Source organism: Purpureocillium takamizusanense, chromosome 10 (assembly GCF_022605165.1).
Source record: "Purpureocillium takamizusanense chromosome 10, complete sequence".
Lineage (NCBI taxonomy): Eukaryota > Fungi > Ascomycota > Sordariomycetes > Hypocreales > Ophiocordycipitaceae > Purpureocillium > Purpureocillium takamizusanense.
In genome coordinates this window covers 863,506-887,915 of record NC_063077.1, presented here as the reverse complement: position 1 = coordinate 887,915, position 24,410 = coordinate 863,506, and the positions used below count along the sequence as shown (strand labels likewise).

At 58.0% G+C, this 24,410-nt stretch overlaps 6 protein-coding genes across 8 annotated transcripts; 2 read left to right on the top strand and 4 right to left on the bottom strand.

Annotated features, from left to right (window-relative positions):
- Positions 1-252: 252 nt before the first annotated feature.
- MEC1 (Non-specific serine/threonine protein kinase) lies at positions 253-8,248 on the bottom strand. Its single transcript, XM_047991471.1, has 9 exons — positions 7,621-8,248; positions 6,921-7,573; positions 6,587-6,870; positions 5,400-6,534; positions 5,105-5,353; positions 3,819-5,057; positions 3,293-3,767; positions 2,766-3,240; positions 253-2,715 (listed from the first exon to the last, which is right to left on the bottom strand). The coding sequence occupies exons 1-9, from the start codon at positions 8,225-8,227 to the stop codon at positions 471-473; spliced, it is 7,362 nt and encodes a 2,453-aa protein (XP_047847483.1). The 5' UTR covers positions 8,228-8,248; the 3' UTR covers positions 253-470.
- An 84-nt stretch (positions 8,249-8,332) lies between these two features.
- JDV02_009782 (uncharacterized protein) lies at positions 8,333-10,845 on the bottom strand. 3 transcript variants are annotated; one of them, XM_047991470.1, is made up of 8 exons: positions 10,475-10,845; positions 10,269-10,420; positions 9,949-10,210; positions 9,618-9,899; positions 9,124-9,566; positions 9,010-9,070; positions 8,644-8,953; positions 8,333-8,590 (listed from the first exon to the last, which is right to left on the bottom strand). In XM_047991470.1, exons 1-8 carry the CDS (start codon positions 10,691-10,693, stop codon positions 8,550-8,552), a joined length of 1,770 nt encoding a protein of 589 aa, XP_047847482.1. In that variant the 5' UTR covers positions 10,694-10,845; the 3' UTR covers positions 8,333-8,549. The 3 variants fall into 3 exon arrangements, with proteins under 3 accessions (XP_047847482.1, XP_047847481.1, XP_047847480.1); XM_047991469.1 differs by having other exon boundaries at positions 9,949-10,420; XM_047991468.1 differs by lacking the exons at positions 10,269-10,420; positions 10,475-10,845 and having other exon boundaries at positions 9,618-10,267.
- A 456-nt stretch (positions 10,846-11,301) lies between these two features.
- On the top strand, positions 11,302-12,678 carry JDV02_009781 (uncharacterized protein; the record flags this gene model as incomplete). The annotated part of the gene is made up of 2 exons (XM_047991467.1): positions 11,302-12,013; positions 12,062-12,678. 2 exons carry the CDS (start codon positions 11,302-11,304, stop codon positions 12,676-12,678), a joined length of 1,329 nt encoding a protein of 442 aa, XP_047847479.1.
- Positions 12,679-12,725: 47 nt separating this feature from the next.
- On the bottom strand, positions 12,726-14,524 carry JDV02_009780 (uncharacterized protein). The gene is made up of 2 exons (XM_047991466.1): positions 12,824-14,524; positions 12,726-12,757 (listed from the first exon to the last, which is right to left on the bottom strand). Exon 1 carries the CDS (start codon positions 14,059-14,061, stop codon positions 12,916-12,918), a length of 1,146 nt encoding a protein of 381 aa, XP_047847478.1. The 5' UTR covers positions 14,062-14,524; the 3' UTR covers positions 12,726-12,757; positions 12,824-12,915.
- Positions 14,525-15,125: 601 nt separating this feature from the next.
- Positions 15,126-17,602, top strand: JDV02_009779 (uncharacterized protein). The gene is made up of 2 exons (XM_047991465.1): positions 15,126-16,718; positions 16,933-17,602. Exons 1-2 carry the CDS (start codon positions 15,846-15,848, stop codon positions 17,086-17,088), a joined length of 1,029 nt encoding a protein of 342 aa, XP_047847477.1. The 5' UTR covers positions 15,126-15,845; the 3' UTR covers positions 17,089-17,602.
- Positions 17,603-17,612: 10 nt separating this feature from the next.
- Positions 17,613-20,434, bottom strand: JDV02_009778 (Methylcrotonoyl-CoA carboxylase). Its single transcript, XM_047991464.1, has 3 exons — positions 18,103-20,434; positions 17,911-17,989; positions 17,613-17,826 (listed from the first exon to the last, which is right to left on the bottom strand). Exons 1-3 carry the CDS (start codon positions 20,262-20,264, stop codon positions 17,764-17,766), a joined length of 2,304 nt encoding a protein of 767 aa, XP_047847476.1. The 5' UTR covers positions 20,265-20,434; the 3' UTR covers positions 17,613-17,763.
- Positions 20,435-24,410: the final 3,976 nt, after the last annotated feature.

Genomic DNA, 24,410 nt, shown 5'->3' with positions numbered 1-24,410 from the left:
AGGTACCTTATTAGGTGCCTGAGCCCACCAACACTTGGCAGCTGGCGGGCGGTCTACATTTGCATTTTGCCCCCCTCTAGGGGCAGCGGCCCTGCTGAGGCTGAGACTACCACCTAATCTCCATCATTCACTAGCCTAGGAGACGCTGCTGCCCTCATCGCGTTCCAATCCCAGGCGCGTCACCTGAGATGGGCACGTCACATCCAGGCTCTCCTCACTCATGCACTTTGTACCTGGCCGGGCCTGCAAATTGCAGTTGAATTTCTGGACCCCAATCCGGTTTCGGTTGGACCCAATCATCGTGGGTTTCCACAACGGCCAAGCTGATGCTTCACCGCGAGTCGAACGCTCACCTCATTCGTACGTCACCGCGAGCGGACGCGACAGGGCGCCGTGTTGTCCCTCTCACGCCGGTGAGCGCCTCTGCCTCTTCGTCCATGCTCTTCGTCCCATTACCTCTATACATGACGCTACAGAAACGGGCACCACCCCAGATACATGGCAGTCAAGTTTCGTGGATCCACCGCCTGCTTGATCAGCTCGTCCACCTGCCCCTCGACGCTGAGCGGGATGCTCTCGTTGGGCAACAGCCCTCGCACCTTTCTTCTGATGCTGTCCACCACGCTTTGCGGCTGCAGCCGCACCCCTGTGTCGCTTCGCTTCGACGCCCGCTTCTCCCTCTGGAGATCCAGCGTGGGGTCGTAGATGAAGGCCTCCAGGATCGTCATCAGCGTCTCCTCTTGCTGCCGGAGGATGCTCAGCGTCAGCTCCGACGACTTCCTAAACGGCCCCTCGTAGCCGTAGATGCCCATGGCCGCCACCATGTTGTGCGTGAGCCTGAACGGGACCCGTTCCGGCGTCGCAAATGTCCGCCCCTTGTCGAAGAGGCAGTTGAAGTCGACGTGGAACACGCCGCCGTTGCCCTCCTCCAGGTTGACGTTCTCCGTGTGTCGGTCGCCCAGCCCCAGTATCGTGCCCACCATGGACATGACGGCGCATGACCGCGTGTACTTGAGCCGCGCCGCGAACCACGCCGACGGGTTCGGGAACTGCTGGATGAACCACGTCGGCAGCACCGGCGGGAATCGCCCGAGCACGTCGTCCGTGAAGAGCCGGATCTTGCTCTCCGAGCTCGCCGCCTCTTGCATTAGGTGCTTGATCGCATTGTAGTCGATGTGGATCTTTTGCGCCGCGTACAGCCCTAGGAGGATGTCGCGCATCGTCTTGATGCCCGGAACCCACTCAATGATGCCGCACTCCTCGTTCAGCGGCACTACCGCGTACGTCCGTATATACAGCTGCCGCCGGCTCGACTCGGCGTCTCGCTTCAACGACCTGTTGATGATGCCGTTGAACTCCATCAGCCGCTGGTCCGTTCGAAGGTCGTCCTTTGGCTTAAGCAGGAGCATGTAATTCTTGCCGTCTGTGCCGCGCGCCGTGATGCGCTTTGGTCGCTGCATCGAGCTCAGCACCAGCACGTTGTCGAGGAAGCAGTCAATCGTCACCACGTCCCGCGAGAATGCCTTGTGCTTCTTGATCTGTTCCGACACGGCCGGGAGTGTCGCTGTGAGGCAGCCTTCCACCGGCACGACGAGCGGGCACGGCGTGCACTTGTGCTGGAACCGGAGGTCGCGGGTGAGGCTCGCGTGCACGGCTTTGCTGCCCTGAAACTCGCCGATTTGGCACGCGAGGAGGAGCTGCTCTGCCAGCTTCTCTCCGGCCCTAATCAGCTGCTTCAAATCGTAGGCACCTCCCTCGACCTTTCTCGATATGGTCCGAAGCGTCTGCAGAATTTGGGCACCTCGAGCTCTCCGCTCCGACGCCTGGCGCGTCGTGATGATGCCCATCAAGCTCCAGAGGGCCTGCCGCGGGTGCGCCTCCACAACCTTGACGATGATGTGCGTGAGTCGGTCAAAGACGTTGGGGTTTGGGTGTGCAATGCGAGCCACCAGCTGCGGCAGCGCCGTGTAAAAGATGTACGCAGGCAGCCGGTGTATGTACTTGTCGAGGAACGCGTGCAGGAGGTTGAGCTGCTCGACACGTCTCCTATGCAGCTCTCGAGAGAGCGATGTCTTGCCCTCCGGCGCCTTGTCGGTCTGTGCACCGAGATCCAGCCATAGGGTGAGGATTCTCGGCAATGTCTGGTAGAGATACTTCGTCCCCGAATTGAGAGATCTGAGGTAGTTCTCAATGACAAGCCTTGCGATCTCGCCCGACAGATAGTTGTCCGTCTGCTCATCGGCCTTGAGCGACTGCTCCGCTTCCAGAACCTTTTTGTAATGTCGGCCAAGGTAGTAGTGGCCCTTCTCCCACGTGGTATGCGTCTTCGGCGGCTGTTGGTACTTCTCTCGCAGGGCACCGGCATACGACTGTCCCGAGGCGTCGAGCCACTTGGCGAGCAGCAGTTGCGCCCGGGCAGTAACCATTTTTTGCTGCGGAGTCAGTTTGCCTGTGCCTGTGCCAGAGAAGCTCGTGCCATTGCCGGTCTGTGTCATAAGCTTGTTGCGTTCGATGGCGCCCTGGAGCATCTGGATGGCTTTCCGATGATGCTTGTCTCGCCAGAGCAACTTGGCATTCTCAATGGTAGCAGCATCATCGCCGAGCTGCGACGCATGCACAACGGCATTGAAAGATTGATGCAGCGAGTTGGTTTTCCGGGCAAGCCTGGCGCTGGCTAGCCACAGGGACGAGACGTCCATGGGACCAAAATTTGGCCTGGCTTCGATCAGACGATGTCAAGACGTGAGACGAGCCGGGGAACGTACCGCGTTAGCTCCATCGCAGCTCTTCTGATGCCTAAAAGGTATTGCTTGTCACCAAAGTATGCACCGATCAACTCCAGACGGCCGTCCAAGAGGCCCATCGTCTTTCGCCGCTCGGTCTCTGCCCCAGACGTGGATCCAACAATGATTTCTAGGTCAGTCAGTACGTGGCATCTTAGCAGAAGCTCGTGTGCGGCTTGCAATGATGCCGTCGCTGATGCCGTCATCTCCATGGCAATCTTGTCCCTCAGGCTGCGAACGGTTCTGTCAAACGACTCGCGCGTGCAATGCTTGCGCAATGCCTCGAACAGCGTTGCGATGGAGATGTTGAAGTCTTCAACAATGTTGCCCTGGAATCTGCTCGTGAATTTGGCGAGACTTTCCCACCGGCCAGTGACCCATGCGGCCTCTACAGCATACGGCATGACCTTGTTATCACTGGACGTGTTCATGCCCTCGACGTGGTTCAACAGCACATCTGTCACTCTCTGTTAGCTTATCGCTAGATCCTGGCCAATGGCGATACGAACCGTGCTGTCCAGCCTGCTTGAGGCAGTTGAGGAGGTCTAGCTGAACATCGACGTTGTCCGGCTTCTCTGCCAGTTGCATCTCGTACCACGTCTGTGCCGCGTCCCATCGACCGGCCTTCTTGTGGCTGAGAATCTGCTGATTGATATCGAGGTCGTGAAGGTGGGCTGAGATTCCCTCTAGGCCATCAGGTTCGTCAATATTGGCGTAAATGTCCTGGAGGCGATCGAGCAGGCGATCATGAGCGCCGGGCTCACCCTTCCGCTGCTCTGAAATTTGCGCGTGCTGTTCCAGATGGAACAGGGCTCTGGCGTACTCATTGCAGTCGGTCGCTCGCTGAGAGATCAGCTCCGCGGGGATACCATCCAATATCTTCTGAATCCGGGTAACTATCTCTCGACCTGCGGAAGATAGTTTGCCAGATGCCCGCTTCTCCTGAATCCATCTCATCGCGTAGTCCAGAATCCTAAAGACAGCCTGGGTGCCGGTTAGTAAGGTCCCGCACATCGGCGAGCTCAGGGTACTTGCATGACAGAATCGCTTCGATTCTTCCTTCTCCATGTACGACGCATCATCTACCGGCCGGTGCTCGAGAATGCCCATTATCTCACCCACAAGCTGCTGCCTCTCCTCAGGCGTGCTCTGATTTCCAATCAACACATGCAACGCCAGATATGGAAGCAGAAACTCCGCAGTGGACAGGTCCTTGACGCGAATGACGCGGGTCAGCGGCTCAAACATGAGTTCGGCGTAGCCATTCTGTCCTTTGCGTAACAGGTCCACGACAAATGACCTAAGCCAGTTGACGTATGGCTTTCCAGCGTGAAATATCGGGTACTCCACCGTCACTAGTGGCATGGGCGCCACCATATAGCGTGAACTCATGAAGGGCGTCAGTACCTCCCTGGTGTTTTCAGGCAGAGCCACCCATTTCCGATAGATGCTTTCTCCATCTACTCTGCCAATGTTCTGTTGGGCAACGGAGGTCTTCACGTCGCTCCGGTCCAATAGCTCTTGCATCGCGTAAGACAAGAATCCTTGCAGTTTCGTGTCTGTGGCCGACAGAAAGGAGGGAACAAGAACCTCCTGAAGGAGAAACAAGACAAAGTCTGTCGTCTCTCCTGGGTCCTCGAAGTTGTGCAAGACGACAATCGAACGCTTCTCCCTGACGGTTTCGATCTGATTCGAGTCCAGGCAGCCAATCAGTCCAATCGACTCGACGCACAGTCGCGAAATGTCCATCTGGAAACCGTTGTATTTTGAGGCACAGTCTAGCAGAGCCCTGAGGATGCCGGTGATCGCTCTGTCAGGCATCTGACTCACAGCAGACGTGTATAGGCTGCTCTGATTGTCTCGTAGGAATGGCACTAGCTCCGTCAGAGCCTGGTGTACGACGCCGGAGTTATCGTGGGCGAGCCGCTCGGCGAACACGCCCAAGGACTGGTCCATTGCCATGGCAGGTCGCAGTGACATCAGTTTAGAGTCGATGCTGGCTAGATCATCAATGTGTGATAATGAAGGTAGCTTGCAAATGTATTCCTCGACGATATTGTGATGCTCTTGGAGTAAGTGAGTGAGCATTTCCCTCGCAGCTTTGGAAGTTGCACCGTCAAAGGTGGGCCAGTAGTGTTTGACGATGAAAAAGGTCGTTTCAATAAGTGCCTGGACATCTTCATCATCTAGATGAGTGAGCAGCGCCACCCAACATGAGAAACTCGCCGCACGCAGCGTCTCCTGTGAAATGGCGGAGACGAGGCATGCGGACATCTGAGAAAGATCAGCCACAATCTTTGCTTTTCTCTTGCGCAACTTACCTGTGGCCTCGCTATTCTTGCATATGACTTGCACACTTTGATCATCTCCTCCATTGTCTGGATGCAGATTCTTTGCTCCAACATGAGAGGATGAGCCGTTACGGGATCGTTGATAACGTCCGCTAACCGCGCGACAAGACCCAGCATGTGGCTCTGCAAGAATCTGCCAATAGTATTGTCCTTTTTGCTTTTCGTTTCCCTGGTGTTGCCGAGTATGGTACTGGCCATGAGTTGCAAAGCTTTGTGAACCTGTTGCCCGTCAGCATGCATTCGGTCGCCTGGTCGTGCAACTTACCACTTTCCGCCTTGCAGGGTCTGAAGAAGCTGCAGACTTCAAGAGCTCCATGGCAATCAGCACTGGCTCTGACTGGAAAAGGTCGAGCAATGTTAACGAATGGAAGTGCGGCGAAATTTCATTAAGCCGAGACTTGGTAAACTCCTGCATCTTGTCTGGGTCGTGTACAAGCAGGAGCGCCAGCGTTGCCGCGAGATTCGCGCCGTCGAGAAGGGGTTGCCATGGTTCGTTCTCACGCCGCGCCTCAGCAATCTTCTGTATGACGTCTTGTCGTTTGTCAAGAACCAGCCAGGGCAAAGCGTGCGTTTGAATGAGCAACAGCAGCTCGTTGACCGAAATTTGGAGTAGTTCGGCAATAGCTCTGCTTCGCTGGGGACGCTGCACCATGTCTTTGGTAACCATGTATGCCATACTCTTCCAGTTTGGTTCAAATAGGCGGCGTGGTGTAGCCGCACGGTATTCAGCAAGACCGAGGATCTCGTTGAATGCAAAGGCTGAGACGATAATGTTACTGCTACCCAGGTACTCAACAAGCTTGATCAAGACGAGTGTCAGCTCGTTCTCGGTGGCAGTCCTACCCAACTGGCCCCAAGCCATGATGCGAGTTTCGACCATTTTAGGTTGATCATCCTCGGACATGGTTCTCAGAGCAGCTATGGCATAGACGCGGTTTCGCGATAGGATGTCTGTATCCACTTGCTGGCCGGCGATATTAGACGTGAACATGGCCAACGCTCTCCCAGCGGCGACTCTGAGCTCTCGTATAGAACTGTTCAGGGATTGCAGGCACCACTTTCCCAGCGCGGATTGTTCGAGGTCCAAGAGCTCATTGCTATGTTGCAAAAGTCGTCTTAATGCGATCATGGCGGCGACACGGGAAACCCGAGTTTCTTGCAGTATGGGCAAATGAATGACGCTCCCCAGTATTGTAATGACCCGGGTCTTCCACCCCTGAGCCGTCAAACCGGCGACGCTAACAGGTTTGCCATTATCGCAGACAGCACATATAATGCTATCAGGCGAGGTGATTGGTTTGGAGATATGCATAGCATCATCGGCGATGCAGCACATTCGGGAAAGCAGGTCCAAAGCGAGAGACTGGCACTTTGGCTCGTCGCACGCCTCGAAAGCCTTTCTGTGACATCGTTAGAGAAGTGCGACAGCATCGTAAGGGGAGTGGAACTGACAGATAATGCTCCTCAAGCCCGCTTCCGTCGTCCTCAATTGTGGATTCAATGTGCAGTGTCTCCCGTATCCCTTCTATGAGCAGATGCATCGCATCATGGTCTGGAACAGATATCTTTCTTCTCTTTGGGCCCTCCGCCACCAGAGATGGCTCCTCATAAACGAGGCTCAGTGCTTGAACACATTCGCGGACTTCCTGGCTCTGGAAGTTGGATGGTCGTGTGGCGTCATCGAAGGGATCCTCCGCGTTGGAATGGATAGCTTGGCGGAGCAGCTTGGTGCATCTCTACACGTCCATTAGCAAGGAGGCGAGAAGTGAGTCAATGTTCGGCTTACCCAGAGGTCTGTGTCTTCGCCAATCACTGCGTGTTGGGAAGAGAGCAGCGCAAGCTCTTGAGCAAGCTTGGACGCTGCCAATCTTCCGACCGCATATGACTGTATCGAAGCCGCCGCGATAGCGACGAGGGCCTTGCAATAAAGCACTCGAACTTGCTCGCCTTCCGAGCCTATGCGCACCAGCTCCCCTGGAGAGGAGATGAGTTCGCTGCATAACAGTATCAAAAGGGCATAAGCTTTGTTCTTCATGGGTGCCACAAGCTCTACATCAACAATTTGACACCTGGCAATGTCCAGCGCCGTTTCGATCAAAGGGACTGGCGACTCGGGAACATTTCCATCCCACTTCTTTTGCACTTGGCGGAGGTCGAGCCATGTATCCATGAGCCAGGGTCCATTTTGCGCAAAGGACGCGTTGAACAGGAAGGAAGGCTCTTGTGACACGAATGGATATGCCAGAACCCGCGCGAGGCTTGTCGCCTGGTGAAGGGCCTGCCGTGTGGAACGAACGATGTATGTAATTCGCTGCGCGTCATCCGAATGTAGGTTTCCAAAGGTCTGGCCGACGGCAAACTGCGGCGGCAGCTGGATGAGGGTAGTGTTTTTTGCACTCGGCGGACTGCTCTGCGGGTCTTGAATATGATCAAGAAGGCCTATCACCGGGTCAGCCAGCAGTTTGGGGCAATGGCTCAACACTTACCGGTTAAACACGCTCGCAAATATTGACTAAACGGGAAAGCCAAATCCCAGAATGAGCTTGTGCAAATCACCAGGAGCAAATACTGTAGGAATGCCTCAATGTGGGTTTCAAGCTCCGCAAGGTCCGCGTGCCCCAGAATCCGAAGGAGGCGTGGCAGGAGCCACATCCAGAGCGGCGCTTTGCCCCGATGCAGCAGCCCCTGCTCCTCGTTGACGTATACCAGAAGAGCCGGTGCGTCTTTGATGGTGAAGCGCAGGAACTTCAGGGCGTCAACGACCTCCCCGCACACATGGGCTCGGTCGATGAATGGGTCGCCGAGCTTGATCTCTTCGAGGACCCCGCGACAGTAAATGTAGATCAGCATGTGATTATGAGCCAGCTTTTCAGCGTCAGTTGTCAAGAGGTTCGGATTGCCGATCATGCGCTGGGCGATGGCGACCAGCCCTTTGAGCTCGTTGCTGTCGTCCGACCGCGACGACTTGGTGCTCGTCGAGATGTTTTCCACGAGCTGGGCAGCAAGGGTCGAGGGTGGCGGGCCCGTGACAGAGGCGGCTGCCGGGCCATCGAGGCCCGGGTGAGCTGTCTTGCCGTGAGAGCTCTCTGACATGATTTGTTGGGCATGGTTGGCAGCTTAGGCCGTCGCTACATCTGGGTGGGAAAGCTTCCGCCATGAGAGGGAGACGCGACGAGAGGTGGAGTGGCAACGCGACGTCACGTGATCAATAGTCTCTTTTATTGACCATGGCAAGAAGTAAACCACCACCACAGAAGCTACGAATAAACCAGGCAGTCGAATCACCCTCTTTTCAACTCCGTTTCTGAAATGCCGTTTCTGCTACCAGCATGCTATTCATGGCCCCATACTCTTCCCTCCTTGGACTTCTGCTGCTGTTGTTCGCATCCGTTACCGACATGGTATGCGCTGGCGCTCAATCCTCGTATCGGACCGTTATGGCGTCATGCGTAACGCCTATCGACAGTCAGCTTTACAACTCGAAAACGGATTGGCCGGGAGATCCCTACCCCCGAGCTTCACTGTATACGTCACCATGGCTGACCCGTAGCTGGCTTCGATGACACCGCTCAGGCAATAGTACCGGTGCCAGCCCATCCGTGTCTTCCCGGCCGCCAACATGGTCGACTTGGGGATTTTCTCCAGATCAAGTGACAGCGTGGCGACACATCGGGTTCTTGCATTGACGTGGACGGGCGGCTCACCCTCATCGTCGTTGCTGAAGATCTCAATCTCTGTCTGGGGGAGATGGCCCATGCCGACGGGGATGTCGCACTGATACTCGATGGATGACGGCCTGTCTTCTGGATAGGATTGACCCTGAGATGCGTCAACCTCAAGAACACGCTTAACGCTTGGGGGGTATCCGACGTTACCTTCTTGATGAACCAGCACATTTCCGTCACAACCATCTCTTCTTCCTTAGCGGACCAGAACCTATCGACGCGTCAGCTCGGCCGGGGGGCGTGGACCCGCTGGAGAGGACTCACGCTTCTCTTGGATCGTGTCTCATCATATCGTACTTGGCGAGCAGGCAAGTTCCGTATGATCTACGGGCAACTCGAGAGGCCACCCCTACCTCTGCCAACCTCGGCTGGTTCTGGTTGAGGCCGTGAATCGCGGCTCCCTTGACCACAGCTATCCATCCATTCTCGGGCTGCAGAACCCTGATGCCTGCGGGAGTCGCGTCTCGAACCTGTGCCTTGAGATATCGACTTTGGCCGAAGCCGCCAACGAGTACGACCGCCGCGATGTCATCGCCCGCCATTGCTATTTGCTCGCGGACGAGGCAGATGACGTCCTTCATGATCGGGTCGAATATCCGCGAGGTCATCTCCTCTTGCGGAACCGTGAAGCGGTTGCGTCTCAGACCGAGGCTCTCATCGACCCGTATGGTGAGAGGTTCGCCCTTTGGTGAGAAGTCTTTTTTGAACTTGGGCAGTTAGTTCGCGTTACTTTTTGTTGGTCAACGCGGCAAACCTACCGATTCAAACTCGTTCAAAGCAATCACCAGTCGCTCGTCTGTCCAATACTTGTCGCCATGGGTTTGCTTGAGGAATCGGCGGAACCTCTTGTTGAGCATCGACGAACCGCATTTGCCTCCAGTACCCACGGTTACCTCCTTGACCTCGAGCTTGTCTACCCGCGTGATCTCGTACGTGATGAGGTCAACTGTCCCTCCGCCAGCGTCACACACTACGAATTTGCGACCGCGCTGCAGAATGGACGGGCTAAGGTACTTTATGGTGTACAGCGCCGCGGCTTCCTGGACCATGTTAGTGGTCTTGCTGCCCCGGCTCCGGACAGCGACGAACCGGCTCGGATATCAGTTGGATTCTCTGATTGCCGCAAAAGCCAGCCATGGCAGCTGCCCTCTCGGTGGCCTGCTTTGCCGCGTTGGACCAGATGGCGGGGACCGTCACGACAAAGTCCATTGGCGTTGACCGTACGACTGTAGGCGACAGGCGCTTCTCCAACACACTGATGAAGTGCGTATGAAGGCAAGACAGGTATATGCGCGTCAGTTCCTGCGGAGTCTCGCCATCCTTGTTAGCCCTCTGCGGCTCGTCTAGTTTCCTGGCATCAACTTGTTAATCCCCTGGGCTCACGGCTTGCACAGCGCAGGTCGACCAACAGCTTAAAAAAGCGGTACCGCTTGGCCGCCTCGGGGATCTGAAACCCCCACTGCCAGCCAGATGCCACCTTGCGCAGCTCCGTCGGCACCTTGAGGCTGCTTTGGAAGGAGTTGGCCGATGGCCAACTGGATATCACGTGTTGAACATCTGGCTGAGGTCTCGTCAACAACTGGGCGCGACTAGGGTCCCTCAAAGCACAGCTCACCCGGGACGTTTCTGCCCACGCGACCCCCGAGTAGGTTGTCCCAAAGTCTATCGAGACGATGATTCGTCGGTCGCTCATGGTCTCGGCCGGGGGCTCCATACCACGGCCGACGCGCGGGAGCCTCGTGCGGAATCGTTCGTTTGGTTTGCCGCTGCGTTTGCCTGCTTGTTCTTGCTCTCTTGCCACAAGTGACAAGCTTCTAGGAGTTGACCTCGTCATGGGTGTTCGCGAGGCCAGCTCTGGCAGAAGCACACTCTATGTGGATCGACGGACAGTCCGTTTTCGATACCTAATAACTGTGAGCCTGTTGCCGGACCTCACGGTGCAGGCCCCGCCGGCCAACGCACTGCAGACGTGCGTCGACCTGTGATTGACCATCTGACCATACAAACCTGTACCTTGCCAAAGCGGAACTGTGAGGGTCTTTTCGTCGTATCACAACCCCGGCTCGGATGCATATGCGGCCCAGTGGCCCGTCCTGGGCACATGTGGCCAGTGCCCAACCTATTAAAGCCCCATCCTTGGAGCTTTCTCGGCAGTGAAGAGGACGCGTCGCAGCCAGGCAGGCTTCTGTGCCCGAATGCCCAAAAAGCACGGATGGAAAGACGGCTGGGAGACGGCCTGAGCCAAGCGGACACACGGCCACGTATCAGCGACCCTGGCGGTCGACATATACCGTACACGAAAGCTCTCATTGGCAGCTCAGCATCCAGCTGCTCAGAAGCCGCACTACAGTGATGTGACAACCCTTTGCCGCATCCACCTACCGGCTCCTACCGAGCAATAAGCAGAGTCGCTCACTAGAACGAGACACAACCCTGGCCACGATGGAATCGGAGGCGACACCGGCTCAGGAGCCCAGCAAGAACGAGGGCGTCGACTGCCCCATGGCGCAAAACGAGTCGAAAATCGAAAGAGAAACACCTTCATCGTCGGCGCCGGAGACGCAGCTCGCCGAGGAGGTTCGACTGCGGCGGTTCACCGAGGACGTGCTGGACACCCGGCAGGAGGAACTGGAGCTCCAGGAAGCTGAGAACAAGAAGCTTCGGAAGAAATTGGAGTCTGTCAAGAAGGAGCTGGCAGACACGCAAGACCAGCTCATCGAGGCTCGTAATCAGTCCAAGGCAAAGTCGAAACAGCTTCAGGAGGCCAAGGATCAGATCTTCAGCCTCCAGCCACGGCGCAAAGACATTACAGAATCAGAAGCGCAAGAGGCTTACAAAAGGCTGTGCAGTAACATACAGAGATGGGTAGAAAACCGGCTCCCAGCAACGCTTGACGACATGGAGGCTGGCCGGCTCCGAGCGCGCCCTTCGGGAACGCACGCCGGGAGATTTGTGTCCTTGATCAGAGAACCAGCAAAACGCTGTCTCAGCGTCTACCAGTCGGACGAGCACCATGTCATTGCGGTCATCATGTACTATCTCTGGCTGGCATTCTTTTCCAAGTCATTCTACTGCCCGCTGGGCGGTTCCGACGACGACGCCACCATCATGTGGATCGACGAGCTGGAAAGCGCAATGTCTAGGCTACCTCGAGGTGAGCGACTCGGGACGGGCATCGTGGTTCCCAAGCTGACACTGACAGACCCCGCCCACTGCCGCGAATGGCGCAGCGAGACTCTGACGGCTCTGACGGCGCAGCCGCTGTTCAAGTCGCGTCGGGCGACGTACATAAACCTTGTTTCGGAGGATCTGTCTGCGGTCCTGGCCGTGGCCGTGCCCAAGGTCGCGCCTTCAGAGCTTCAGAGCTCCGTTCGACGGACCATTGTCGAGCCAGCGGCTGACTTTGCGCACCAACTTCACCTGGCGTCCAACATCTACTCTCTCAAGTGGCCGGCTCGCAATGCCAGCACGCGGCTTGAAGTGTACGAATGCATAAATCTGGCCAATGGAGGTCTGGTGCTCGACCTGAGCGGCACGGGGCCCTCGTCGCCCTCGCGCCGCAAGGTTAGCTACCTATTCGACGTGGCACCAGGATTGTTTGTCGAGAGAGTCGAGGTGGGGAAAAAGGCACCGTTGAAAGCTATCTACAGGCCCAACGTCCTAGTATATGCCGGCGAAGGGGAGGCGCCGCAGCGGCCAACCCTCATCAAGTGGCTCGTCGACAACTCCTCCGGTGGAGGCAGCTCACGCGAGCAGTTGCCGCGAACCTCGGCGCCTCGGAGTAAGATCCTTTCCCATCCTGCAGTCTCCAAGCTCTGATGCCGTCCGCATAGGGTCATTCGTGCAACAACCGCCCGGTAAGAGAAGGTAGCAACCCGGGGGTTTCGCGGCGGCGACGCTGGTCTGGTTAGCAAACCTGTGTGGTCTAGAGAAGGCTAGGACGCCGGCTCATTGATCAACTTACATTCTACCGCGCTAGCGTAGTGAATAGATATGATGAGCGGCGAGTCTCGAAAAAATATGTCGAAGCCGTTGGGTTTCCTGACAAGTGCCTGCCTACGTCGCCGTCCTCCACTCCCATGCGCTCACATATTCCTCGACGGTGATGACGGGGACGTCCTGGTATCTCCGGACCACGCGCGGGGGCAGCGGCGGCCCTTGCGTCCCCGGAGCAGTAGCAGCAGTAGTAGCAGCAGCAACAGCAGGACGAACACGACCCAGGGCCCGGAGGTTCGGAGCGCTGGCGTTGTTACGCATCGTGCGTGCCAGAGCTCGAAGGGGAGTCTGTTGGTCAGGACGGGTCGGGACTTGCTGTTGGCCTTTCCGGGCTGGAGAGCGCTCACCAGTCCGGGCAGGGCTACTCCGCTTGACACCACGCGCTGCCGTCGCCGCCTTCTTGCCCTTGGTTTCTCCCGAGGAGGTGTCGTTGGCGGTAGTGGTCCCGCCACCGCCGCCGCCGCCGCCGCCGCCGGAGAGAGAAGCGCCCGCGTCCTCGGGTATGAAGGGACGGATGCAGCTGCGGATGTAGTCGTCGGCCATGCCGAGGGCACGAGCGTCCTTGAGCCCGAGGTTGATGCGGCTGACGTACTCTTCCTTGGGGGCGCTGTCCTGGACGTGGTTGAAGCTGATGTAGACGAGCACGTCGTTTTCCCACCAGTGCTGAGCCTGTCTGCCAGCACTTCCAGCACCAGCACCAGCACCAGCACCAGCACCAGCAACAGTAGTAGTAGCAGTAGAAGCAGCTACACCCGTGCGCTCCGAGGCCGTCTTGTTGGCCTGCTGGCGGCGGACGGCGGCCGGACCGCCCTTGTCGACGATCCAGGAGACGGGGCGGCGGTAGAGGGCGCTGTGGGCGCGGTGAAGCAGCACGGGCATGTAGCGCTTCTCGTAGGCGTTTTTGGCGACGCCCTCGTTGATGTCGAGCTTGGTCTCGTCCTTTTCGTCGATTTCGTAGACGAGCCCCTCGACCCAGCGGCCGTCGGACGCGGAGGCGACGGCGACGACGTTTGCGTAGCCGCGCTCGTTGATCTGCCAGCGGTGGTTGGCGAGGCGGGCGTGGCCGATGTACCGGCTGTTGGGGCAGCGCCTCTTCATCTGCTTTATGTGGAGGTTGCTGCCGTATGCGAAGTAATACTTGGTTGGCCGGCCGGAGGCGGAGGCGGCGGCACCGGCGGCGGGAGTCTTTCGGGGGGTGGCGGCCATTGTGGGCGATCTCTGCCGGAGGGCGGGCGCCGCGCACGCGGCACTCACCACTGGTTGCTTGGCGGGGGGTGGTTATGCAGGTGGGGAGGGGGAAAGAGGGAGAGACTGATGAGGGAGCTCTTTGGGCTTCTTGGGTATACGAAAGTACTAGACAGGCAGCGAAGATGGGGGCGAAGAAACGGGGGGGTTTGGGTTGCCCGCGACTCGTGAGCGGACCAGGAGGCGCGCCGTGGCGCTGGCTGCTGCCAAAGGCACGGCGTACGTGAGTGACAGACACCACGGGGAATACAGTGGTGAGCGTGGGGGGGCGTCGTACCTTGTGACGGTTGGTACGAAGTACGTGGTATGCTTGGGACAATGGTTGAGAGGAGGAGTCGAGGGAGAGCGAGAAGCGGTTGCAGTTGCGAGAGGGCAGAGATGGGATGGAGAGGAAGCACAGCGGCCGCGAAAGCAGCAACAGCAACAACGACGACAACGGACGAGAGGTCAAGTCGACGGGAGGACGAGGCGAGTGGAGCAGTCACGATTCACTGCTGCTGCTGCATCAATGAGTCGACATGACAAGTTGGGCAGCAAGACGCGGGAGTCCGCAGGGCGTCGAGCGCCAATGACGGCCCACCACGTCCCAGCCCGCGCGGGAGGGACCTGTTTGTTGTTTTTGTCTTCAGGTTACAGCCAGTGGTACATGTACTATCGGGAACGAACATGTGTTTTTTTTCGGACTGCCGCAAGACGTCATGTGTTGCCGCCTCGGACGTGAGCGTGAGCATGATGTAGTGGGTGGTCCATGGGTTGCTGCCGTCTCTACCCAACCTCGACCGCCCTGTCTAACCGCCCTGGTGTGGTCTGTCTGATCCGTGTAAGTCGGAGGAAAAGGAGGGGGGGTGAAAAGGGGGTCTGGGTGTTTCGGCCCAGCGACCCTTTTGCGCGGCGACCAACGCAGCGGGCGGTTGGGGAGAGGGGCTCGTCCAGCCCTGCAGGCTCCTATGCATGCAGCCCCAGAGACAGGCTGGCTGGCGAGGCGAAAGGTCTCCCGGCGGGCTTGCCTGCCCTGACTTGCGCGCGTTGTGATGAGTGGGAGGAGTCGGTTCGTCCCAGCTCATAGTAGGGGGTGCATTACTTCGTTCAAGTACATTAATACGTACATGCGGAGGATCGGCCCCGGCCCGCTGCGTTGGGCACGCAAGGGACCGACGGATGGGCGGGCCGGTGCCCGTTTCGGGGGGTTGGCTTTTTGCCGTCGTTGTTGCCTTGCGTGGGGGGGACTCTGGAACGAGGACGGATATAATGTGTTGTGGTTGTCAGGGGGGAGTGACAAAAGGGCTGCTGACGGACTGTCAGTGACACTGTCTCTCTGTTTCTCTCCTCTTATATCGAACCGGAAAAGGTTTTGCAAACACGCCGTCTGCAAGTCAGACTTGAGTTGCCAACTTACTTCCTATTCATTACTATAAATTATTCCAAGACACAAGAAAGCTCCGAGCCTCATCGACCCCGCGACGACGCCTCGACGACAGCCGCGGGAGACGACTCGGCAACCCAATCCTACCACGACATTGTCAGCACACCTTGATAGAAGACAAGGCAGGAGGAGGAGAAGAAGAAACTTGGGGCATTACAAGAACAACTCTTGCCAGCAAGTCCAGCATTGAAACGCACCGTCGCCCCGGGACGCCGCTTCGAGAGAGCATCCTGAGACAGGGCACGCACTTTGCAACAGACAGATCCCCCCTTTGGATCGGACAGAGGGCAGACACGGAGAGGGAAACGGAAAAGACACAAACATGGTGCGGCACTACAACTTCGGCGTCGAAATCGAAGCCATCGGCAGGCCGTACGGCGGCAGCAGCAGCGGCGACACCTTCTCCAACGTCGACTGGTACCGGCAGCTGGCGCAGAAGCTGCAGAACCGGGGCATCCCCGCGGCGCACGACGACTGCTCGCGGTACAGCAAGCACCCCGAGTACTACGGGGGCAAGTGGTTCGTGACGCGCGACGGGTCGCTCAAGCGGCCGCGGCCCTACGTCTGCATGGAGGTGGTGTCCCCGCGGCTCGACACCACCCAGCCCGTGAGCCGCACCCTGTCCGACTTTTGGGAGGCGATGCGCGTCCACTTCAGCCCGCAGCGAGACGCCTCGTGCGGGGGCCACGTCCACGTCACGCCCGTGAGCCTGCGGAACCGCTTCTCCCTGCGGTCGCTCAAGCGCATCGCCTTTGCGGCCCTGGCGTACGAGGACTTTGTCGCCGCCGTGCTGCCGCCGGGGCGACGCGAGAACCAGTTCTGCCGCCTCAACAGCCTGAGCCCTGAGGCGGGCGTAGGGCGTCCGGGCGGTCCTCTCGCCCCTCTCCTTCCTGCTGCTGCTGCTGGTGGTGGTGTTTCGGGGGACGGCAACAGCTACGGCAACAGGAAGAGCACCGCCGCCCTGCGCCGCGTCGCCGAAGAGATCCGCGCCCTGCCCGGCGAGACCGAGCTGTACCTCTACATGCAGGGCAACCGCTACGTCCTGTGGAACTTCCAGAACATCTTCCCCAACCCCAAGACGGGCCGCTGCACGGGCACCGTCGAGTTTCGCGGCGGGAACCAGTTCCTCAACACGAGGGGCACGCTGGCGTGGGTGGCCTTTGTGCTGGGCTTTATCACGCTGGCCCTCAAGGAGGTATGTGTGTGTGCTCACTCACTCACTCACTCAGTCTCTCTCTCTCTCTCTCTCTCTCTCTCTCTCTCTCTCTCTCTCTGTGTGTGTGTGTGTGTGTGTGTGTGTGTGTTTAACAGAAACTGTGCTGGTCTCGCCCCTTACCCCCTTTTCCCCATTGCCCGCTCGCCCGACCGACCCCGTCCCTGTACTGACATACACACCTCCATCATTCCAGAACCTGCTCGACAACTTCACCACCTACGTCTCCCCCGCCGAGCCCAACTTCCCCCACCGCCTGGCCGAGTGGTGGGTGCGGCTCCGGCGCGCGGCCAAGAAGTCGCGGATGAGCCGCCACCTGCCCGACGACTGGACCAAGATGAAGTCAAGATAAAGCAAGACAAATGGAAGGGGGGCAACGTTATTGAAACTGACACCTTTTTCCTTCTCTGAGGGTTAAACTAGGGTAATGGGGGAACGGGAGACACGGGTCGCTTGGGGAGCTTTCATTTTCCTCCGCTTCCTCATTTCAAACATTCTTCCTCATCATTCTTCAGGGCTGCGACCGGGTGCGTCCTTGTTTCGGAGCTCCAGCTGGCTGGCTGCTGGTCCGGCTGGCTTGTGCCGGCATGTCTGTCCGGCTTGCCTAGGCTGGTGGTGGTGATGGACCGAGTTGGACAGCGGAAGGGGTCTCTCTGATGCGGGTGGAAACCGATACAAAAAGCCCGCTCCCGTGCTCTGCTACAGTACCCTTCCTTCCGACACAAGTAGGTAGAGAGCATGCGCAAGCCGTACCGTGCTTGCTCGCTCGCTCACATTACATCAGACGTGGGTTGGCCCACGGAGCAACAAGCACCGTTACAAATACAGCAGCAACAACAGTAACAAACCAACAGTCACAAACGTACAGAAGTGTGTCATGCTCTTCTGTCAATTGTACAGTACTAGATATATGTACATTTACTCTCTAGCAGCCCGTGCCATGCCAGGCCATACATGCCCTTGTAACGCCTCAAGTCTGCCCATGAGTCTCCCTCCTCTCGCCGCCGTTGCTATTCGCTATGCCTACCTACTCCTCCTTGCCCGCCTCCTCCTCAAACAGCACGAGCACCGTGCCCGCTTTGCAAATGTCCTGCGTGCCCCGTAAGTTAGCGTCGGTCCAAGCAGAGCAGAAAATGAAATGAGACAAGATAAGTTTGGAAACCATAACACGTACCCCTTCCTTGTGCGCCAGCTTCTTGACCACGCCGTCCTGGGGCGACCGAATTACCGTCTCCATCTTCATCGACTCGATGCTACATTGCCCGGTCAGCCTTACACGTCATGTGGGGGGTTTAGTGAGGGGCAGAAAGAGGAGAACAGGGGGGCAATGGTAGTGTTCGTGATGGCGGCGACGGGAGAGACATACACGACCAGGGGCGTGCCCTTCTTAACCTCCTGTCCCTCTTCTACTTCATTCTTGAGAATCTTGCACGGCATCGGCGCCACCACCGAGGCCGTCGCTTCCTTGAGCCCCAGTGCCTTCTCGTACCACCCCGGCGGCAACAACGCCAGGTCTGTCTTGACGCCGTGCTGGAAGATGGTCACCTTGGTGTCGTTGTCACCCTCCTGCGGCACCACCGACGACAGGATGCGCTCGCCGGGAAAGTACGTCTGCAGCTTGAGCACGGCGCCCTCGCGCGTCGGCTCGCTGGCCACGTTGGAGAACACCTGGGGCGCGGCGTCGGAGCCCCTGCGCGACACGGCCACGTCGTAGAGGTTGTGGCCCTTTTGGGTGACGCTCGCCTCGACGACCTCGCCCTCCTTCTCGCTGTAGCCGTCGAGCACCTTGAAGGCCACCTTGCGCTCGGCCAGGGCGCCGGCGTCGCCGAAGCCGAGCGTCTGACCGTGCGGCGCCGCAGCCTGGGCCGGCTGAAGGAGTTGCAGGTTCAGCACGCCCAGGGCCGCCTGGGCAAAGACCTCGTCGCTGATGTGACGAGGCTTAAAGAGCACGTCGCGCCACTTGTCGATGAAGCCCGTCTCGACGTCGCCGGCCACAAAGGCGTCAGCCTGGCACAAGCGCTTGAGGAATTCGACATTCGTGCTGACGCCAACAATCTCAAAAGCGCGCAGGGCGGCCTCGAGCTTGGCAATGGCGCGCTCGCGGGTCTCGCCGCGGACGATGAGCTTCGCGATCATGCCGTCGTAGGCCTCGGAGACGACGCTGCCGGAGCCGAAGCCCCAGTCGAGGCGAACGTCCTCGTCGGCCTGGACGGCGTCAGGCAGGACGGCGTGGACGAGCTTGCCCGAGTCGGGCATGAAGCCCCTCTCTGGGCTCTCGGCATAGATGCGAGCCTCGATGGCGGCGCCGCGGAGGGCCATGCGCTCCTCGACCTGGGCCTGGGTCAGGGGTAGGTGCTCGCCGGCGGCAACGCGGAACTGCCACTCGACGAGGTCGAGGCCCGTGACCATTTCGGTGACGGGGTGCTCGACCTGGAGGCGCGTGTTCATCTCCATGAAGTAGAAGCGGCCCGAGTCCTTGTCGAGGATGAATTCGACGGTACCGGCGCCGACGTAGCCGACGGCGGAGGCAGCCTTGCGGGCCTTGTCCCAGAGGTCGTGGCGGGTGGCGTCGTCGAGGTCCGGGGCGGGGGACTCCTCGAGCACCTTTTGGTGTCGGCGCTGGACGCTACAGTCGCGCTCGCCGAGAGCGAGGGTGTTGCCGTGGCGGTCGGCAAAGACCTGAACCTCGACATGGCGGGGGCGGACAATATACTTCTCGACGAGCATGACCTCGCCTCCCTCGCCGAAGGAGGCGCGGGCCTCGGCGCGGGCGCTGCGCAGCTGAGCTGGGAACTCGTCCTCGGTCATGACGATGCGCATGCCCTTGCCGCCGCCGCCGCGGACACTCTTGAGGAGGACGGGAAAGGAGACATCACGGGCGTGGCGCAGGAGATCCTGCTCGTCCTGCTCGGCGCCGTGATAGCCGGGAACGCAGGGGACGTTTGCGGCCGTCATGATCTCCTTGCTGCGAGCCTTGTTGCCCATGTCGGCCATGGCGGAGGCCGGGGGGCCGACGAAGACGATGCCCTCGCGCTCGCAGCGCTCGGCGAACTGGGCATTCTCGGAGAGGAAGCCGTAGCCCGGGTGGAGGGCCTGAATGCCATGGCGCTTGGCGAGGGCGATGATCTTGTCGCCGTCGAGGTAGCCGTTGGCCGGGCCGAGGCCGAGCGACTGGAAGCCCGTCGAGGCATGCCACGAGCCAGCATCAACGTCGGTGTAGACAGTGGTGGCGCGGATGCCCATGCGCTCGGCGGTGCGGTTGATTCGGATGGCGATTTCGCCGCGGTTGGCGATGAGGACGGAAGAGAGCTGCTGCAGCGCGGGGGTCGCTGAGGTTGCTGCCGATGATGACGAGGAGGAGAAGGAGGCTGTATTTGCGGTGGATGACGGCGGAGATGATGATGACGACGACGACGCTAAGGGCGAGGAAGAAGAGGAGGTTATCGTCGTCGTCGTCGTCTTCGTCGTCGAGATGTAGCGAGGGAGGGGCCTCAGCGGGAGGCGGGAACGCGCCCGGAGGGAACGCATGGCTGCCGGCGAACAGACGAGGCTGAGGGTATCGCGGAAGGGAAGAAGCAGACAAGAGGTGAAAGCGCGCGCTCTCCGAGGATCAATTGCGGCGCGTCGCGGAGGAGAAACTCGAGGCAATGGGGGGAGAGGGAAGCTGTCGGCGGCGGTGCCCGCGGTGATGGTAGTTGCGATGGTCAGTTAGTCGGCTTGCTTGAGCCGAGCGCAGTACCTGCCCTGTATGGGAGCCACGGTGCCTACCCAGGTACACAAGGGCGTAGGCCGCAGCACGCCGAACAACTCGCCCGCCCGTGGGGAGCCGAAAGTAGCCGCCGCGACAAGCCGACGTCAGCCCGTCGGGTCTAGTTAGTGTATACTGTACCTTACAGTTAACACAGCGCCTGGAATTCAGTGGGTCCGGGGTCCGCCCCCGCGCGGGTGTGAAGACTGGGGTGGATCATTCATCAGTGATGAAGGTGACGGGCTGGCAGCCAAGCGTCGCGGATGACCCGACGACGACTTGCACGGGGCAACTCGATCAAATCGATGAGGCATTCGTCGAGTCCCTGGTGCAACAGCCGAGTCAAGAGTTGCCGTTTCCCAGTCTGGGGCTCCCCCAGGGAAACTCGTGTCCACCCAACCGACGCGTTGACTTGTCGCCCAATACAGTGCAGAGCAGTGCAATGCATTTGCTAACTGCTGATCTCTGCCTTCTTCCCCCATCAGAGGGAGGAAAGAAGGAGCGGTTCCTACATACTCCAGCTTGCTCCGTAATGTCTCGGAGGTAGTCATGCCATAGCCCTATGCGCATGACAAGCAGCCCCTTCTTGCTAATTCTAGTTGGCCCTTGTCGTTGACAAGTGTTCATAAGCCGAGAAGATTTTGAACTTCTCTTGACATATTATCTATTGCAAGCCTTCCAGACATGGCCCGGTTCAGAAGGTCTCGCATATGTGCCTGTTCTTCCTGCTTGATCGCGCCGTCTCCCAGCCCATCTCGGGTCACCTTGGCACGGTTGAAGTCTAGCACATAAGGCTCTTTCCCGCCATGAGCTGACGAATCTTGAGGAATAGTAGCGGCGAAGAAGAAACGTACCTAGTAAGCTACTCTCGGCATTATGCCGTACGAACAGGTTAGTAAATCGGATTTCGGGCCACGCTGCCCGATCTACGTAATCTCCGTGCATCACATTCAATGCATGTAGCTGTGCTATGATGGCCATTATCGCATTCGCCAGACGTTCGTCGATCAAATCATTGGACAAAGGGATCAGGTCCGGAATGTACTCGAAAAGCAGGCACGGACAAGCCTTGTCCGAATGTGGTGGCCCGGTCGTACTGAACCATCTTCCTGATTGCTCGACACTGTTCGGATCCAGCCGAAGTATGCCAAAGCAATATGGCCATGGATTGATCATGAAGTTGCCCGGAGATAGAAACATAGAATCACATGCCGCCTTGGCATCGGCCGGGGCGGTTGACCGAACCAGCGCCGCATTTGCTGCCGATTCGCGTTGGAAAAGTATCTTGTTCAGTGCCGTGTTTGGAAACTGAAGATACAATTCGTTAATCCGGAAAACCCCTCACGCATGTCATCGAATGTGCATCCATACTCACTGTCTTCAGAGCGCACGTTACTATTGGAACAGCGCTCTGCACTCCCGGGTTGGTGGCCGAGCGTCGTACTTGCACGATGAAGACTCCCGATTGCTGGCCTCCTCCCCCGCCTTGCCGAGGCAGTTGAATGGGTTTTATTATCTTGAACTCTACGAGTCCGTCGAGATGGTGAAGGACAACAGGTTCGGAGCGTACTGGCTTTCTCGCCATTGTGTTTCAGTCTGGGATGTTAGAAATCGACGTTATGGACACAACTGGACTGAATTTGGTAGGAGTTCCTACTCGGCTGGAGCCACTATTTGTATTGCAGCCATACCCAGCAAAGCGGGAACAGCCAACAGCCGACGGTTGGGCGCGACCACCCAACGTCGCCCTGCGTACCCTGCTCTGCTCTGCTCTGCTCTGCTTAGATTTTACCGTCATTGCGACCCAAGTAACACCGACCATATGGGAGGGGAAAACATAAATCACCACGAGCACAATATTTGTAACAAGAGCCATTTCTTGCGCCTAAATAGGCTCCTAAAGGTCAATGGGATAACGGTCTTATTCCCGGTCGCGATGCCCCGTGTCTGGTGGCTTGCGAGGAAGAGAAGGCAAGGTGACTCTTACTTCCAGTGCCATTCGCACGCCAACCGTCAAGTCTCAATGTACTCATCGCATTATTAGTAGCCAAAGCTTATTAGCGCCTTGATTATAGTATCTTCGGTTGCCGCTCGTTTTGCCGCAATTTTCTCTGCCGGCCTCCTCTTCACCATGACAGCGTTCGTCAACTCAAATGGGGCCAGACACGCAGCAAAGGTGTGCAGGTTCTCAAGATCTTCGACGCCTTGGACCTCGCTCAACCTAGTGGCCCCATGCTTCTGAAGGGCTACGTCCCACGCTCAGGCGATCGTCCACGCTTCAAGTTCATGCCCAGTGACACCAGCAGGTTCCTCAAATTTTCCCCGTCAATAGAGCCATTTGCAAGTCCTTTGGAGTCAGCGATGCTGGCCATACCACCCAAGTCGCGGACGGAGGAGAAGAATTTCTTCGACAGGGTGCCCAACACCCGCGAAATCGAAATCGAGCACAGCTGAAATGCGATCCGCGTCGGGATCGTACAGCATGTTGTTCAAGTCTGCGTTTGGTGAGCAGTATTCTCATGGTGAACTAAGATAGATGCATCCTCGCGAATTAGCCCAGCCACCAGACGCAGAACAATGAGTCAGGACTGAAAATTGAAAGAGCAGCAACGTCGCAGAATGTTGGATTTTTAGACCCAAGTCTAGCTCATGCGTTGAACTTGGCGCAACTTCGTCTATACCTCGGCGAGCCTTGACACCGCCCGGGAACTACACGAACACCTTACTCCTAATCAAAGTACATACTTAGTCAACTACCTACTTAGGTAGACAGGCATTGTAGGCGCCTGCATACGTGAGGGGACACAGTACAGCCAACGTATTACTCAATCCTAGTCGTAGGTGGAAAGTCGCTTCTTGGGTGCCTGCGCTACGGTGGTGCCTCACGAGGGGGACTCCGGCCCGGCCGAGGTCTGGTTCGCGCCAAGACAACTAGCTCTGTCCTCAAAGCGGTACAAATGGCCAACATGAAGTTGCCTATGACACATCATGGATAATAACTACCATACGGATCCAAGATGCCTATTCTTCTCCAAGTAGCTAGTAACTTAGTCGCACTTTTCCGTAATATCTCGCAAGTCCCATAGTGCCCCTAGACCTTTCCTATTCAGAGCGCGCACGTCCGACGCGATATAGTTCTCGGCAACAGGGCAAAAATCAGTGCCCTAAGCCGTCATCTATGTTCTCACATGCCCATTAAACGTGAGTACCTTATAGCACCTCAGTACCTCGGTCAAAGAATAGCCAAAGCAGGTTTAGGCAACTAGTTCTGGGATGCCCAACCCCTTCATGTTGCCTTGGGAGCGGCTCTCTACGTGCTCCGTGCCGACACACATCGATGTAATGTATGCAAGGCACCCACATTACCTCACCCCGCCTTTACGTACTTGGTTGCAAACAATGCCTCCCCCCGCGCCGTGAAGGGGGACGGACGGACCGGGGCCCCGAAAGACTCCTCTCCATGCGGCCCCACTTCGCGGCCCCGGCGCACCGAGATCCACCCGGGCGGGCGGCCCGCGCTAGGGTCCCGTGCCCGGCATGGAACCCAGCGCGGCCCCGGCCGACCGCCGCTTAAAAAGGGGGAGGTTCTTTCCCTCCTCTCCATTTTCCCCTTCTCTGTCGCAGCGCGTTTAACAGCCAAAGGTGCCAGCGGGGTAAGGCAGACCCTGGTCCATACATACCACACAATTGATGAGTCCCCAAGGGCTGTGCTATATGGGTGAGCAGGGAATGTGGCCCGTGTCGAAAAGGTAGCCCCCCCCCGGGGGCTGCGTTTACGTTTCATGACGTTATTGGAAAGCGAGAAAGAAAATATCAATGAGCGCTCCTATTTTCAAAACGTACGAGTAAGTACTCGGTCGATTTGCAAACGATTTTACGTACTGGAACAAGGGGTGTGAGAAATGGCAAAGTCACAATTACTCAAA

Coding starts and splice junctions, on each gene's coding strand:
- MEC1 (XM_047991471.1), bottom strand. CDS start 8,227: ATGTCAGAGAGCTCTCACGGCAAGACAGCTCACCCGGGCCTCGATGGC. Junction 6,871..6,920: donor GCGAAGACACAGACCTCTGG/GTAAGCCGAACA, acceptor ATGGACGTGTAG/AGATGCACCAAGCTGCTCCG. Junction 2,716..2,765: donor GCTGCGATGGAGCTAACGCG/GTACGTTCCCCG, acceptor GATCGAAGCCAG/GCCAAATTTTGGTCCCATGG.
- JDV02_009779 (XM_047991465.1), top strand. CDS start 15,846: ATGGTGCGGCACTACAACTTCGGCGTCGAAATCGAAGCCATCGGCAGG. Junction 16,719..16,932: donor TCACGCTGGCCCTCAAGGAG/GTATGTGTGTGT, acceptor CCATCATTCCAG/AACCTGCTCGACAACTTCAC.
- JDV02_009782 (XM_047991470.1), bottom strand. CDS start 10,693: ATGACGAGGTCAACTCCTAGAAGCTTGTCACTTGTGGCAAGAGAGCAA. Junction 9,900..9,948: donor TCCAACTGATATCCGAGCCG/GTTCGTCGCTGT, acceptor AACATGGTCCAG/GAAGCCGCGGCGCTGTACAC. Junction 9,071..9,123: donor AGACACGATCCAAGAGAAGC/GTGAGTCCTCTC, acceptor ACGCGTCGATAG/GTTCTGGTCCGCTAAGGAAG.
- JDV02_009778 (XM_047991464.1), bottom strand. CDS start 20,264: ATGCGTTCCCTCCGGGCGCGTTCCCGCCTCCCGCTGAGGCCCCTCCCT. Junction 17,990..18,102: donor AAGGGCACGCCCCTGGTCGT/GTATGTCTCTCC, acceptor CGGGCAATGTAG/CATCGAGTCGATGAAGATGG. Junction 17,827..17,910: donor AGCTGGCGCACAAGGAAGGG/GTACGTGTTATG, acceptor CGGGGCACGCAG/GACATTTGCAAAGCGGGCAC.
- JDV02_009780 (XM_047991466.1), bottom strand. CDS start 14,061: ATGGCCGCCACCCCCCGAAAGACTCCCGCCGCCGGTGCCGCCGCCTCC.